Source organism: Falco naumanni, chromosome 2 (genome assembly GCF_017639655.2).
Source record: "Falco naumanni isolate bFalNau1 chromosome 2, bFalNau1.pat, whole genome shotgun sequence".
NCBI lineage: Eukaryota > Metazoa > Chordata > Aves > Falconiformes > Falconidae > Falco > Falco naumanni.
This window is the reverse complement of record NC_054055.1, coordinates 26,591,530-26,607,720: the sequence shown is the minus strand read 5'-3', so window position 1 is coordinate 26,607,720 and position 16,191 is coordinate 26,591,530. Positions and strand designations below refer to the sequence as shown.

Here is a 16,191-nt window from a genome sequence, read left to right as displayed (position 1 = left end):
CAGAAGCTTGAATGCCTGTTTTCCAACTGACAAAAATAAATCATCCAAGTACTCCCAGAGTCAGAAAGCCTTAGTAGAAGGAAAACCAACACCCTACAAACGTTTACTTTCACCTGGCTTGCTCAGCACACCAGCATTCGTGGTACTTAAATCCCTTCAGTGAAAATGCAAAATTGCCTTTACACACCAGGAGGAGACACTGCAGAGAAATTCCCAGGAGCAAGAAGGTCAGTTAGAACAGCGCCAGCATATTACAATGAACATTTTTAAAGGTAAATGGGCAAATCCAGACATGCTTTCTGTTTGGGTTAAAGCAAGGGAAAATGTCAATGATTCATGCCTCGGTGACATAACTTCAAGGACAATTTCTGTCTAATGCATGAGAACAGACAGAAAGCTCGAGTCATATGTTGAGACTTGCACCATTACCCAGCTGGGGCAATGGTATACAGTGCTCTGCTACAGTTTTCCCTTTTTTTTTTTTTCTAGGCCTAAACGGCATGACTAACTGCTTGCAAGATGGATTTCGCATTGTATGGCTTTGTGTTTCAATTTAATCAAGCTCTTTAATCTGTTGATTTCTTGAAGGTGGACTGTAGTAGCTTTAAAAGAAAGCCAAACAAAAAACTCCCTTAGGCGATGCTGCATTTTACTTGAAAGAGTTGCCATTTCTGAACATACACAGATGACAAGTCCTGAAAAAAACCCACAGCTATGTGATTCAGTACATTGCTTAAATGAGTAACTTGGTATCTCAGAAGTTTTTCTTCCCCATTAGCCCTTACACCTCCATTACCATCCTCCTTCCCCCAGGGACACCTCAGACATCTCTTTCCACCTCAATAATCCCTTTGCCCAATTCCCCCTACTTCTTCTGTGGGATTCAACAGAAGTCATTTTATGTATCAATACCTTTTCCATGAGGAAAACTAAAGGAATTGCACATAATATATGAGAAATCTATCTTCTATTGCAGTATTTTCAATTGAACCCACCTTTTAGTAACTCACTTGAAGGAACAAAAATTACATGAACAGCTTTTACTTCATTTTCAAAAGTTACTCAAGATTATAGTTTGCAATCACACACTTCAGTGTTTTCAAAAAATTCAGTGTGGATTCAGAGCTTCTGAAGATACTGAAGACCACTAAGAACTCCCTAAATGCCTATACATAGGCTGCCAACAATTTAAATCTCCTTTAAGAAAATTTGCTTCAAATGATGCAAACCTCTTTCAGGGAGTCAATCTGTTACATGGCCGGTCATACAAGTTTTGCGTGTGTCACACTGAAGCAATATTTAAACTCAGTACCACACATGGTTTTGACTTGCTCTCGGCTTTAAAAATAAATGGCTTCAACAAAGCCATTGAAAATTTGCATTAAAATGAGGCTAAGAAAATTCAATATTAAAATAGCATATTATTAATCACTATACCTAATATAAAATATACACTGTCTTAAGAGCAGGGCTTTGAAACTCGAGGATTCCCCACTTCTAGATAATTGCCTTGGCCAGAAAGATACGGAATCTTACTCCCTGTTTTAATTGATAAAAATTATCAATGTCACTTCCAATCTCAGAATCACCTTACATGTACACAACGTATGTACCAGAAGAACAACCTTATGGTTAACAGCCTAAGACTGAAATTCAGATATTTTTAAACACGACTGCCGATGTTAATCAGCATATAAAAAGCCTGCTGAAGGCTTTATTAAATGTCACTAAATTTCAGCTAAACCTTAAGGGTTTTTTTTTTCTTCTCTACAAGAAAATACTTCTATGATTTATAAACCTGTTGTAGAAAACCAAAAGATTTTCTTGAGAAAAATTAATCTGAAGCTCTAATTTGGCAAAATTTGTAGGCAGCCCAGGGTGTCTAATCTTCCCAGAAATCTAAATACTAAATGCAAATATGAAATTCTTCCCTTTTTTGGCCACAGACTTTTAGCAAGTGACAGTGTGGAGGATTAACATGACATTTGAATTTCTGAATAATTTTAAAAGGACAGATTAATGTTTTGACAAGATTTTATTGTGAAACATTGGATTTAGAAAAGGTACAAAATGTCAACGGTCAAGATGTGTGCCAGTACAGTATTTCAATAATCTATACATGTGGACAGCTGAATAGCTTTCACTGCAGAACACTTATTTAGACATACTATCTAAAAGGGGGCTGCAATATTCACAGGCTTAAAATACATAAATAACTCGAGCCAAAACGGCCATTTACTGGTCAATGCTAATCAACATCTGGAAACAGGCTAAAATGCACAATACAGTACAACAATCTCCTTGCAGATCCACATTTAAAGAACATCAGTTTATTATGTCAATAATTTATAGCTCCAGGACATTATTTTCAGGACTGGGATTCAGTTGGCTAGTTTATAACTTTCAAAAAATTCATGTTAAAAATGAGAATATGGAAGAAAACCCACAGGTCTTTAATTAGAACTAAACACTTTGAAGCCCCTAAAATTTTTTCAGACTGTGATTTATAAAGTCAATTACATCTATGATATAGAAATTCAGGTTGCTGCTTTAAAACGGAACACCTTACTGCAGCTTGAACAGATATCACTAAATAATCTTAATTCAAACATTTCAATTTGCTATGCATTTCTGTATTTTAAAATGAATTTCAACAAGCATGGGTCACCATTCAATTTAGAAAAAAAAATTATCAAAATACTAACTCTGAATTAATGAAAGTCATAAATTGGTATACTAAAAAACCCCAACCAACCAACATCCCCAAAGGATAGCAGCACTCTCTACCCTAGTTTAGCAAGTTAAAAGAAGAGCATTTATAAACATACAAAGTTGATTTTAGGGTATAAAAATACACATATACCATACGAAACAAGACAGTTTGATTTTTTTAAATTATTCAGTTGTCTGTCACTGCTGGAACTTGTTTAAACTACTGAAAAGGTGTTCATTGCTCAGTACGTGAGTGGACAGCCAAGGAACTTTAGATTTTTGTTCTTTAATTAAAAGGTGTGTAGCTTATTCTACACAATTAAGCTTACTGAAATATAAGCAGTTACCCTGTTACCAATCAGTACCCAGAGCTGAACTAAACCTGTACTTAGGTAAGTCTACTTCACTTTATGCCGATTTGTAACTCACCTTCCTGAACAGAGACCTAGGGGTATACTAAATTATGTTTTAATAGAAATTTCTGAATATGACTAATGTCCATTAGGAGCAGAGCTAAACTTAAACTGATGTAATTTAGAATCAAAATCTACTCAAAACATTAAAACAACCCACCCTTTGACACCACATCCACTCCATTAATTTCAAGACCATTAGTTTTGGCTGCTCTTTTCTCATTGTGTATCTTTACTGGGGGATAAAAAAATTGCAATTCATTAAGAAGAATCACCATAAGTTACTACTAAATACATTAAATCAGTCAATGGGGAATAATTTTTTTTAAAAACTTTGAGTGTATATCACTAATTAAGGATGAAACATTGGGAGTACAATGTCCCCTATGGAATTAAAATTAGTGTTGTGCCAAATGGGAAAAGTATATAAACAAACCACTAAACTCCAGTGTGGCAAAAAACATTTCATTTTTTGTTCAGGAAGTGTTTGGCATGAGCAGCACTAACAAAATTCTACACCTCACAGACACAAGCTACAAAGGTTACCTAAAGCCAGTACTCACTGTCCATCAATTAGCTAGCTCTTAATGCTGCTTCAAGCACTGCACTAGCCACTTCGATCTTTGTTTCAGATTCTTCTGTACACACATTTATATTTACATAAAACATTTATTAAACATGATTTTAAAACATAAAAACCTTATGTACAAAATACCAACATTCCTATAAATAAACAGTTGGAGAAAGGCACTTGCAAGAAAAATCTACAGTAAATCTTACAAAAACCACACTGCCTCTGTTACTGTACAATAGATAATCTTTCGGTAAATCCCTATCACAAGAATGTAAAACACTAATTACTTGTTATAACTAAGAATATAACCATTACAGTTGTATTTACACATACATATATGCCTTTTTTTTTTGTTTCACTTGAGAGCACCATGATTTCCATTCTAAATTTATATTTTGATACAAAGTAAATGAACAGTTGCCAGAAAAACAGTGTTCAGTGTCACTGCAGATTCATAATCTTTTGGCTGACATCAGTGTAGGTTAAAAGACTCAGTTGCTGCTTTGTAAAAAGTACACCTAGTTTTTTTATTGCATGTTGTCCTTTTAGAGAGAGCACTGCTATGTTCTCTATGCAATTGTTAATACTATTGCTGGCAAAAGGTTTCCAATATCAAAAAAATAAAAACATTCTTCAAGCCAGTTGAAGTATTTCATCTGAACAGTAACTAAAAAAGCTGCATATTAATTATAAAAACGTGTAGGAAACATGCCAACTAATCTGGTGTGCAAAAATATTTTTTCCACTACACAGGATTAAGGGCTTCACAGAATTACTCAAATTTACATTGAGTAGCAAACCCCACGAATAACCAGTTCCTCAAGGAGATGTTAGTATACTCCCACTTTTATCAAACTTTTTACCCTTTGACAATGCTGCAACCTGTTTGAGCAGTTCTCTGTTTTTGGCCTGAAATACAGATTAAAAAAAATAATTATGAATTACGGAAACATCTTAGATAGTAGTGTCATACACTAATTTCCCATTGCATTTATGAATGATCATTTTCAAAAGATTTGTATATGCTTTCTGATATGCATATTCCATCTTTAACAGAAAAGGTAACCACATTTCCTGTACTGCAAAATTTAGTATCTGAGGTATTGCACTGAGTACCTGTTCAGTTTGTGATTTATGAGGCAGCTTATTCAGGCTTTCCTTCTGATAAAGTATGCTTTAACAAGAGACATTTAACTGTCAACTGCGTTAACGCTGAGCCCTTAAATCAGATCAACAGCATACTGACAACTGATTTAGGCATCAGAGAACAGACACAAAAAATAACATAACCTCTGAGAAAGCATGTGAGGCAAACCTCTATCTCTTGAAGGTAGAAAGCCATTCTTACAGTGAGTTTAACTCATACGGAGATTGTCTGTTGACTGCAGAACCGCTGTACAATGCATTCAAAATTAAACATGGTAATGACCGTTCAAGAACTTGGTACTATTTCATTGCCGTGAGTGAACAGCCAGAATACATAACTCCATCTGAAGTATTTCTCAAGTACTGATAAGCAAGTACTCACCTGCAACTGTTCCACAGTTTCCTTGTGAGCTTTCTCCATACTGTTCATCTTTGTCCTCAAGTTAGACTCCTGGTACTGGAAGTCTGCCTTCAGTTCTGTCAACTGAAAACACAAATTCTATGAAGATTCCTTGGACTGCTACAGTATACATCTTCTAATCAACCTGTGAAATCTTTATGGAAGCACTAGGAATCTCAGGAAACACTATATTAATTTCCCATTTAATACTGACAGCTCAGCACTTGAGAAGTAGCTTGAAATGCAAGTATGCTTACTTTATATGATGAAAAGAATGGTACTTCCGTAACTGTATTGTTTGCTCAGGACTTGGTATAAAGAAGGTTAACCCTCAACACAAAAAATAAGTCAAACACAAGACTAATGATTTATAATCTTAGCTGTTTTTTCAACTGAGAGTCACTTATCACAATCTTCAGTTAAGTTTCTTCAGTTATACGGTATGGTAACACATGGAAAATCTTCCAAACACAACAGAAAGGAGTCTTTTGTGTACTTTCATGCTACAGTTTGTCCTAAACAGAAGTATACATTCCAGAGTCTCACTGCTTCTCAATCCACAACAATACTGAATTAAACTGTGTTATTAGAAATGTGTCATTAAAATAACTTATGATTTAATTCTGAGCGTATGGTGCAGTACCGCTGGCACTGGGTCTCCCCTGAGACAGGCTCAAATCCAGACGACATACACTAAGGCAGGTGTTTCTAAACTGTGATGTACGCTTCTACCCAAGCAGCTGAAAGCTTCTTCTGGAAGCATGTACAGCTGGGTGAACTACTAACAGTTTGCTGTATGTGGACCCAGAAGTTTTAGGAACCACTTATTTAAAAAGTTTAGTTCCTCAAAGCATCTCAGATTCACCTGGCTATTTTGAACCTCTCCAGTTCAAAATTTGGAATTTTCAGGAAATGAAGACTCTTTGCTAGCAAAGAGGCTATAACAAACCAGAGCCTACATTCTGAAAACAACTACCAAGACAGCTATTGCCAACCTTAGTATGTGTCAAATCACAGGTAGTGAAACAAAACATTCAAAAGAACTGGCAATCAGATCGTCCTAAATAAAGTGCAGGTATCTTGACACAAAGATATTACACACCTCACTGTACACAGTCTGCTGCTCAAGGTATGTACTTAAGAGTTGTTGTAAATTCCAGGGTACCCAGCATAAAACCACATACCACAAACTAAATATTAAACAAACCTAGCGGTAGTATTGCACCATAGTAGAGTATGCAACTAGATGAGCAAACACACTACCTGTGAACATTCAGCAAGTTACAGTCCCTTCCTAGTGATTAAGCCTCAGGGCCCCACAGTAATGTCTTGGTGTCTCATTAATATTTTGTCCAGAAAGCAAACCAAGGCTAGTACTGCAAACAGTAAGCACTGGTAATGACATGTCTGAGGTCTCGCCTCCTTAACAAAAAATAATTAATGAGGATTGTCTGTAAAGCTGGTGTACTGAGTTGTTTTTGTTGCCATACGTTACACATTCCAGAGGTTTTCTTTCGGAGCGCTCCAAATTGTTCAGGCACTGTCCCTAGACAAATCTTGGAATAAGATCTTAACAGGACTCTCCCACAGGTCTGGCTCAGGCTTTTATCCCAGTAAATGTCTTTACTACCTCACAGTCAAAAAAAAGACCCTGCAGTGCATTAACCTGTTGTAAATTTTTCAGCTATACAAACACTGTAGGATGCGTTCAGCTTTTCTCCCCTACCCCACAGCAGCTGAAGAAAGTAAGCAACGTTCTGAAAGCGAGTAATTTGTGCCTGAAGGAGTCCTTAAGTTCAAAGAACTCCGAGGTCAAATAGTTTTAGCAGTGGGGATATAAAAAATTATTAGACATTCTCCCTATAGCAACAGCACAAAACAAGTTACTGCAGTGGTTACACAGAAGCAGGTGACATTTCCTTACCTAACCATTCTGTTAGTTTTGCCCAGTAGATAAAACAGAAAAACAGGTAACTGAATTTCCTACTGATTCGTGACTAGTTTTATGAGAGAGAAATCAGGGCCTTAACGTCTGTCCTTTGAAGAAAATATGTAAGAGAATCCCTGACAAACTTCAGCTCTTTCACATTAACTGCTTAAAGGCTTGAAATAGCAAGTACTTCCAACACTAGGTATATTATAACAGTGATATAAACAAAAAAATGTTCAATATCCTTTATACAACACAAGTGTAGAAATTAAGATACTAAACCATGGTTTAAAAGGGGAAGCATTTTCCTTTCAGGGTCAATGAACCTTTCTTAACCATCAATATTTTGATAGGCCGCCATACATCTATAATCAAAATTTTACTTGAAAATACAGTAAATTTATTTTTAATACAACTCCATAACCTATTCAATTCTGAACAGAATATTCAATTCTAGAGCCACCATTACAGTGTCTTAAAAGCATCTAGTTAATCAGATGGCAGACAAACAAGCTCTAATAAAGGCAGAGCACAGTATGCATTTGTGTTTATTTCTCTTTTCTTGTCAGTCATCAGGTTGTTTGAAGGGTGTATGTCTTCTATGAGTTTCACTGCAGCCATCTGAGCCTATTTCACTTAACTTTTGTTGACTGCCAGGCGCCTAATCCCAGCTTTTCTTCTAGTCTCTGACCATCCACAAAGATGTGACAACTTATACTATACATGCTACCAATCTTTTAAAATCCAAACACTTAATTTTCATACATTGTGTATGTAAATTTGGACATAAATTCATTAATTATGGCTACAGTTGCTTTAATTTAAAACTAAACAGAAACTATGCTAAACTCTGAATGGTTACTGCTCTTAATCCTCCTCTTACTCTGTGTGCCCATCAGTCTATGTAGGTATCCAGGATCCTTGCCGTCACTCAGTTTAGAATATGTAACTCATAGAAGGCACTGTCTGGCATTTTATCCATCACCTGTGGCATGCAGCCTGAGTAACAGTGAACCAGATGACTAGCTTCTAGGTGGCTCAAGTGAGGTAAGATGAATTCCTCTTTGACTTCGAGCCAAAATATATTCATGATACAAAAGTCCCAAACTTGTCCTTTAAATGGTAAGATCTGATTAGTCACTAGAAAATAAAAACTAGGTACACTTTTTTTATCTCACCATTTTGACATTGTTAGCAGTCCACTAAATAGAAAACAAAATTATGAAGTTCTTATTAAGCAGGTGCAACTTTTACCTTTTTATCTTTTTCTAAAATAGTCTGATCTCTTTGCTGCAGAAGACGTTTAAGTGACATTACTTCTTCTTTCAGTTGACTTATAAGGACAAAGTTGTCAGTTCCTCCACTGTCTGCTGACTGATTTATAGAGCTACTAAAAATAAAAAACAATAGTTACTTATTACATCAATAGAAAAACAGTATTTTTAAAAAAATTTCAATTGGATAATAATTCCACAAACATCCTTAAGGACTAATGCAAAAAAAGTATGTACCTGACAGAAATAGATGCAACTGGCAAATTACCTTACTAATGGCAGACATTACATACACCTGCAGAAATATAATGAAGTATTAGCTTTGAGGGGGACAAATACCTTTTGACTGAAACAGCCACTTTTATTCCAACTGTTTGGCCAGAGACAAAATAAAGATTCAGTCTTGCACATTAAGGTCCAAAGAATTCTCTACTTACTAGGTCAGCTTTAAGCAGCAGCTTAAACCCTGCATCTAACTGACAAAATGCCAATGTCAGAGAATACTGTTTTGTTGATAACTCTTACCTCATACATAAGCTTTATTTAATTTTGCCCCAGACAGCTTAAAAGCAGGAAAACACTGCCAGTTTTCTGCTAATAAAGTCATTTAGTTGACTGACAGCACTCAGATGCCACCCAATAATCTCTCTGTCTGGACAATAGTTTCACCTCCCTCATTCTTCAGACAAAAAAAAAAAAAAAAAAAAAAAGCAATTGGCCACAAATCAGTGCTCTACTTGGTTGAAATGGCTCAGCTTTACAAAAATATAACTTTACCTATCTCCATTTGATGGCTTGGATTCCAGTTTGGGTTTTTTCTTTGGAGTTTCATTCTGAATAGCTGCAGAGGATTTATGGCTGAAATCAAACAAAATGTAAACCTAAAGCCTCATACTATATAACTCTCTAATATCACCATTTGGTACATGTAAAATAACTAACTCATGCTCCTATCTGGAATGCCAGAGACTAGCCAGAAATGCAAGAAAAAAAGTCCTTTAAGTGAAAACTGCAAGATGAATTAAAAGGAAATTAATAAATAATATCATATTTACCTCTGTTTCCATAGTCCCTGATCTTGTTCTGGACTCAGATTGCTGATTCTGAAATACGTGAAATGTACTTGGTAACTGACCAAACATGCCATTATTTCTAAGTTTATGTGAATGGTATCTGTCTTTGAGAAAAATGCACACCCCCTCCCTGTTTTGTTTTGGGTTTGTTTGGGTTTTTTTAATGAAGACAGTTAACAATAAAGTATTTTCAGCTGGACAGTTGTATTATCAGTCATATTCGTGACCACTCCTTACTATGTCAGGATGCTATAGAAATATTTCTCGCCTAGATGTTTACACTATTCTAAGACACAAGGGGTAGACTTCCAGACTGACGGCTAAATTCTTTTTTGCTGGTACCTCCCAATTCTTGTGAACTTTATATTGCTAATCTTGTACTCAGCAAGCTGGTGTACAGCAGCATTCCTGGGATTCCCATACTGCCATATGAACATTGCCTGAAGTGGTGCTTATGTGGTAGCATAAGAGCAAAGTTAAGTTTTGGATCCCTGAAAATAGCTTCTTCTCAATTATTTGTTTTCAGTAATTTCAAAAGCAACTAACACCGTCGATATAGGAATGGTAGAACGTGGAAGACTGCAGTGAATGAAATAGTTCAAAGAATCCGTACTTCTACCTTGTTGTTTCTATTGTCTCATCTCAACAATAACTGAAAAGGACAGGGAAAGAGTCGTATTTATTGGGGACCCCTAGCAGCCTACAGAAAAATGGTGCCAAACCAGGAACATTGCGATCTGTATAGAGATGTACTTTCTTTTATAACTCTTCATTATATTAGAAGCTCTGTTCTGTTGTAGAGAGCTAACTTTTTTTTTAATCCTTACTGTATCTCTGCCATGTGCATTAAATTAGATTTAGCTTGTTGTAACTCAATTTTCAGCAGAGATTTAGAACAGAAAAAGTACAAGAACTCTCTGCATGACCAGAATAATTTTCTTCAAATTCCTCAAAACCCAAATCATATTTTTCTCTTTTTTTAAGTGAAAGTATGTGTATTTCTCTTCTCATTCCCAGCATCATTCCAGCTTCTTTTGCTTCTATCTTTAAGTCACACTTAGGCAAGTTTCAGTCAAAATGGAAAATTATATGCCCTAGAGGAGTGAAGCTTAGAATTTAAGTGTTTGTGTGTCTGGGGTCAGGGCTATTACCATTGCAGCAGTAGTATTTACCATCCATCAGAAAAATAAAATAAGTAGTTCTGAAGTTATGCTGCCATAGGCCTACCGATTAAAATAAGAATCATTATATAATTATAGTTATAAATTATAAAATACTATTATAAAAATTATAAAAACCAAATAATTTATGGTATTTACGACTAAATAAACTGGGTAAGTCTGTTAAGGTTGGTACGCCCTGCATATACAAATGCCAGGGCCAGAGACAGCATGCTGAGAAAAGTTGCAGAAGATGGGACAAAACTGTGTGGAATATCAGTGCCAGTAATTGAACTGACAGTGTTATTTTCCTGTGGCTGTATCACAGCCACTCAGAAACTGCCTGAAATCAGAAACAAGATCTGATTATAAACCTAGCAAAGAGATGCGAAGTGGTCCTAGACTGAGGGTGATCCCACACCGTTGCTTCTGCTTCTCCGTTTAACTGCAGGTATGTGCGCAGAAACAGGTCAGGATGAAGTTAAAGCGAGCAAAGTAGCTGTCCTGTGCTCACTGCTAATACACCACCTTTTAACCCATGGTAAATGCATGTAAAGGAGTAGTTATCACACAGCAGTTACTACTTAGAAAGCCAAATTCAAGTTTATCCTTAAGTAACTTGTTTCTGTAGCCATTCCATGGGTTTCTTTTCTAGACTTGCTATCAATTTTAAAATCAACTAGTGTGAAGATCATCAAGAATTTCTGCTTTATGCTGACCTCACTTCACACAAACTGTAAGAATACAGGGATTTGACAGAACATGGAAGAACAACATTCTGCTGCTGCTTTTGATGCCATGTTTTAAACAGCATTTCGTATTTCCTTTGATTTGATCTCAGTACTAACAGAACACATAGGAGGAAGAGTGACCAACAAACACTTGAGTTTTTTAAATACTTACTTATGATGACTGCTGCTGTGACGATGATGATGGTGGTGATGGTGTTTTGAATGATGCTGGTCTTTCTCAGTAAGAGATGAGGATGAGGAGTTAGAATGTGAAGATCCTAGGCTCTTCCTCTGTTCTTTTGTCTTCTGTAGCACTCTCTTGTAGGACAATGTGCAGAGCCAACACAACAACTTTCCATCAACCTTTTGGGAAATAATTCATAGCAGAGTTTTTTTCCAAGTATACTTGCACTAGAAAGATGTACTTCAGTATTTGCAAGAAAATTTTGTTTCACTTCATCTGTTACCTTTGGGAAAAATCCAGACATCTCTTTGGTACAAAACAGCACTAGCATATCTCCAACATATGCACATTATCTTTTAGCAAAGTGAATCTTGTTCCATTTCTTTTTGTTGTTTAAAAGTTATGGTAGAAAGCAGTCTTAGCAAATGTTGGACTCTCTCTGTATGACAGAAGTAATAGTAACTTTTTAAAGGGACAAATCATTTTAAACTTAGACACCATGTTCTCTCTCTCTCAACCCATCGTATTCCAGACAGAATCAAGATGTCCACTGTTACTTGTACCAAGTAAATTCTTCCGTAAAAACAGTATTATTCTTGGATTCAGGCAAAAGGCTTTTGAGGTGTCCTGGTTTCAGCTGGGACAGTGTTAATTTTCTTCTTAGTAGTTAGTACAGTGCTGTGTTTTGGATTTGGTGTGAGAGCAATGTTGATAGTAAATTGATGGTTTCAGTTGTTGCTGAGTGATGTTTATACTAAACCAAGGACTTTTCAGTTCCTTGGGCCCTGCCAGTCAGAGGGCTGGGGGGGCACAGAAAACTGGGAGGTGACACAGCCAGGACAGCTGACCCAAGCCAGCCAAAGAGGAATTCCATACCATATGACGTCATGCTGAGTATATAAACTGGGGGAGGAAGAAGGAAGGGGGGGACATTTGGCATTATGGTGTCTGTCTTCCCGAGTAACCGTTACATGTGACGGAGCCCGGCTGCCCTGGGGATGGCCGAACCCCTGCCTGCCCCGGGAAGTGGGGAACGAATTCCTTGCTTTGCTTTGCTTGCGTGCGCGGCTTTTGCTTTACCGATTAAATTGTTCTTATCTCAGCCCCTGAGTTTTACATTCCTTTCCGATCCTCCTCCCCATCCCTCTGGGTGGGGGGCAGCGAGCAAGCTGCTGCGTGGTGCTTGGTTGCCGGCTGGGGTTAAACCATGACATGAGGTCATCCCCTCAGCACCTTCTGGAATGAGAAAGTGGCACCACCAAAGCTATTTAAAAAAACAGAAGGGGCTGCTCAGAGCAGTCTACTTCTCTGGTGCTGTACTTTAAGGCAAGGCAGGCAAATCAGAAGAGTGAGTGACAGATTGAAGTCATGGACATATGTAAGATCCAATGGATGGGAAAATAAAAATAAAAAATAATCAAAGCACAAGGAACTGTTCAACTCTTTAACCTCTGTTCCCCAGCTACAACTGTCATCTTAAGCTTACTTTTAAAAAGAGTGACTTAATTTAAAGTAAGGTAGCTCAGCAGCTAACATAACAATTGCAAGTTGTGAAATTTAATTCAAATACTGTAAAGAACGGCAAATTTTATATTACTGAACTTCAGATACATTTCCTGTTAATCTTTCTCTTACGAAGGAGGAACATTGCTGTTACATTAAGCCATTATAGCTGTGAAACAAAGCCTACCTTCCTCCTTCCCTCCTCTTTTCGATCAAAAGCACACTGCTGTTTACACTGTTCGCATGTCTGTGGTGGGCCGTACTTCTTCTCAGAGTTGGTGCAACGCTGACACTTTGTGCCAATAAATGCTGCAATAATGTTACAATACTGACAAGGCTTGGGCTGAAAAACAGGTAAGTTGAACTGAAGTTAATACATGTGCTGTTTCTGTAATGAACTCAGGTATTTTAAAACTCACAATGATGCTGCTAAACTACTAGCACTTCAAATAACCTATTTTACAAGAACCTTTTCCCTACCATTTCTATCTTTAGTACTGAACTTTTCCTCTAAAATGATGCTTCTTAAAAGGTCAAAAACAGTCTGGACTTTCTGTGAAATCCCAGGTACAGTCATCAAAAGGGACACATACAGCGTGATTGCTTACCTCTATGCCTACTTTTTTTTTTGTCTTTTTTAAATATGATGACAATTTCTCTCAGGTTTACTACATATCTAAAGAAATGACTTCGAGAGATTTAAAAGAAGAGTAATCGAGCCATTTTTTTAGACTGGAAGTTTCTGACAATGTCCCTCTCCTTTGCACTACTCAGGGATTTGATAACCCTACAGCTCCAAGATTAGCATCCTGATTCCTGCAATTCCGCAGGAAACTTAAAAACCCACACAAATAACAACTGCAGATACCATACCATCAGGTCAGGTTATCAACTTCTATATCATACACTCAACTAGAATAATACGTTGCTGGAAAATAAAATTGCTGTCAGTTTTCACAGGTTAGAAATAGCTGATTATCTTCCATGCTGTTCTGTTTTATTGATGACCTACTGATAAAAAGCATTGTTGTCTCTCTCTTGCACTTCATTTTGCTACATTTTAAGCTTTTGAAAGTGTGTACTTTGTTCAGTTTACATTTACATTCACAAAATGCCCCGCTACGTATCAACAGCTGTTATGTTTCTCAAATAAACTGAATTTCATCTAACACTATTTATGTCAAGTATATAGAAGTCATGCACTTTTCTTTCACTAGATCGTCTTGATGCCTTCTATAAACTGGTATCTGCAGGGCGCTTGGATACAATGTGTGCATTCATATAATACAAATTTTTTTCTAAACAGAACTGAAGCTGCAATTCACAATGAGAAAACGCAAAGTAACAAGAATACAGCTAATACTCATAAAATCTTTTCTACTTAATAGCTTAATATGATTAACATCTGTTTAAAATTTTTAAGACTTAAAAAATACAAAGTATGCAGTATTATTAGATTCTCACATTTAACACTCATTAAAAACACAGACAGCTAACGGTCTTTGTGCCATCAAGCATGTGTTTTTGGGAATATGTGAAGAATAACTTTACACACATAAAGCCAAATAGCATTGCTTTTGCTACAAATAGCTACGTTGCAGTAATTCTTAACTGTTAAGCTACATATAGCCACAACGATTTCAACTGGAAAAAAGAAACTAAGCCATGAAGGAAATCAAGAGCTGCCGGTAATTTTCATCACCTTCCTGAAAGGTTTTCGGTTTTCTGCCCGAAAACAAAAGATCAGTTGCAAGAGAGCTTCTTCTGATTTAAAACATGCATGAACTTGACTTCAATATTTAGAACCAAGAGCCTACTCACCGTTCCAAACTGCTTCACGTTTTGGGCGCATTTCTTGCATATCGTATTAGTTTTGCTAAAGATAAAATTGCATAATGTTGAATTCAGCAACAAACACACCCCTCGAAATTCTTTCCTATGCAATTACTGGAAAACACACATGCAAACACACGCCGTGGTAAGCGGTTAGCGGCAAGTGGACGAATCTAAGGCTGGGCTGCGTTTAGGGCCCCGCTCGCGTCGCCTCAGCGGGCGGGCGGGTTGCAGCACTGCGGGACTGCCCTCGGCAGCGTCCCCGCCGGGGTCAGCTCCGCCGTTAGGAGCGGCCGCCGCCGGGGCAGGTCCCGGCAGGGCGAGGCGGGCCCCTCCCGTACCTCTCCTGCTGGAACTCCGACCGGCAGTAAGTGCATTTCACGATGGGGTGGGCGATCCGACACTCCTGAGGAGAGAAGAGCGGCGTTACTCCCCGCTCCGCCAAAGCCTCCAAACCGGCCCCGCCGGGCGCTACCCCAGGGGCGTCCCGCCGGACTAGCGGCCGCCCCCCCGCCCCTGGGGACGGCGCCTCCCCCCCGACGGCCCCGGCAGGCTGGGGCTGCGGGAGCCCGGCCCCGGCGCGGGGGGCCCCGTCCCGACCAGCGCTGCCCCCCCGGCCCCGCCCGCGCCTCGCCTCAGCGCCGCCGCACCTTGCACAGCTGCTGGCCCTGGGAGAGCTCCTCGAAGGGGTAGCGCTGGTTGCACTTGGTGCAGGCGTAAAGAGCCGGGGCGGCCGCCGCGGCCGCCGCCGCCATCCGCGCCGCGGCCGGCGGGGCGGACACGGGCGGGCCGAGGGAGGGGAAGAGGGAGGTGCCGGGGCGAGGGCCGGAGCGGCCGCCTGGGCTGCCGGGGAGCCGCCGCCGCCGCCGCCCCTCCCCTTCCGCCGCCGCCGCGCCTGGGGAGCGCGCCCCGCCGCCGCCCTAGGCCCCGCGCTGAGCCCGCGCCGCCGAGCCGCGTCCCCCTTGTGTCGGCATCAGCGTCACCCCGCGCCCCCCGCCCTTCCCTCCGCCCTGGGCTCGGGCTCCGGCGGCAGCCAATCACCGCCTCGCGCCAAACCTGCCTTCAAAACTCACCGCCCAATCGCCGCCCCCTCCGCTCCCGCCGCCGCCAATCGCGCGGCGGGCGCCCTGCCCTGAGCCGGGCGGCGATTGGGTGGCCCCGCGGCCGCGGCGCTAATTGGTCCGCCCTGAGCTACTTCTGCCTTCCGATTGGCTGGAGTTCGGGTGCTCTCTTTGACAAAGATCGTCCTCTTCCGCCG

General features: G+C 39.4%; 1 protein-coding gene across 7 annotated transcripts; it reads right to left on the bottom strand.

Annotated features, from left to right (window-relative positions):
* Positions 1-2,019: 2,019 nt before the first annotated feature.
* Positions 2,020-15,773, bottom strand: FAM76B (family with sequence similarity 76 member B). Of its 7 annotated transcripts, none has more exons than XM_040583645.1 (10): positions 15,584-15,772; positions 15,275-15,339; positions 14,922-14,976; positions 13,288-13,443; positions 11,586-11,776; positions 9,505-9,552; positions 9,227-9,307; positions 8,430-8,565; positions 5,228-5,329; positions 2,020-4,608 (listed from the first exon to the last, which is right to left on the bottom strand). In XM_040583645.1, exons 1-10 carry the CDS (start codon positions 15,686-15,688, stop codon positions 4,519-4,521), a joined length of 1,029 nt encoding a protein of 342 aa, XP_040439579.1. In that variant the 5' UTR covers positions 15,689-15,772; the 3' UTR covers positions 2,020-4,518. The 7 variants fall into 7 exon arrangements, with proteins under 7 accessions (XP_040439579.1, XP_040439580.1, XP_040439582.1 ...); XM_040583646.1 differs by having other exon boundaries at positions 8,430-8,562; XM_040583648.1 differs by lacking the exon at positions 9,505-9,552 and having other exon boundaries at positions 8,430-8,562; positions 15,584-15,773.
* Positions 15,774-16,191: the final 418 nt, after the last annotated feature.

Coding starts and splice junctions, on each gene's coding strand:
- FAM76B (XM_040583645.1), bottom strand. CDS start 15,688: ATGGCGGCGGCGGCCGCGGCGGCCGCCCCGGCTCTTTACGCCTGCACC. Junction 13,444..14,921: donor ACGTGAAGCAGTTTGGAACG/GTGAGTAGGCTC, acceptor CCTGTTTTTCAG/CCCAAGCCTTGTCAGTATTG. Junction 5,330..8,429: donor TTTTAGAAAAAGATAAAAAG/GTAAAAGTTGCA, acceptor TTGTGTTTTCAG/TTGACAGAACTGAAGGCAGA.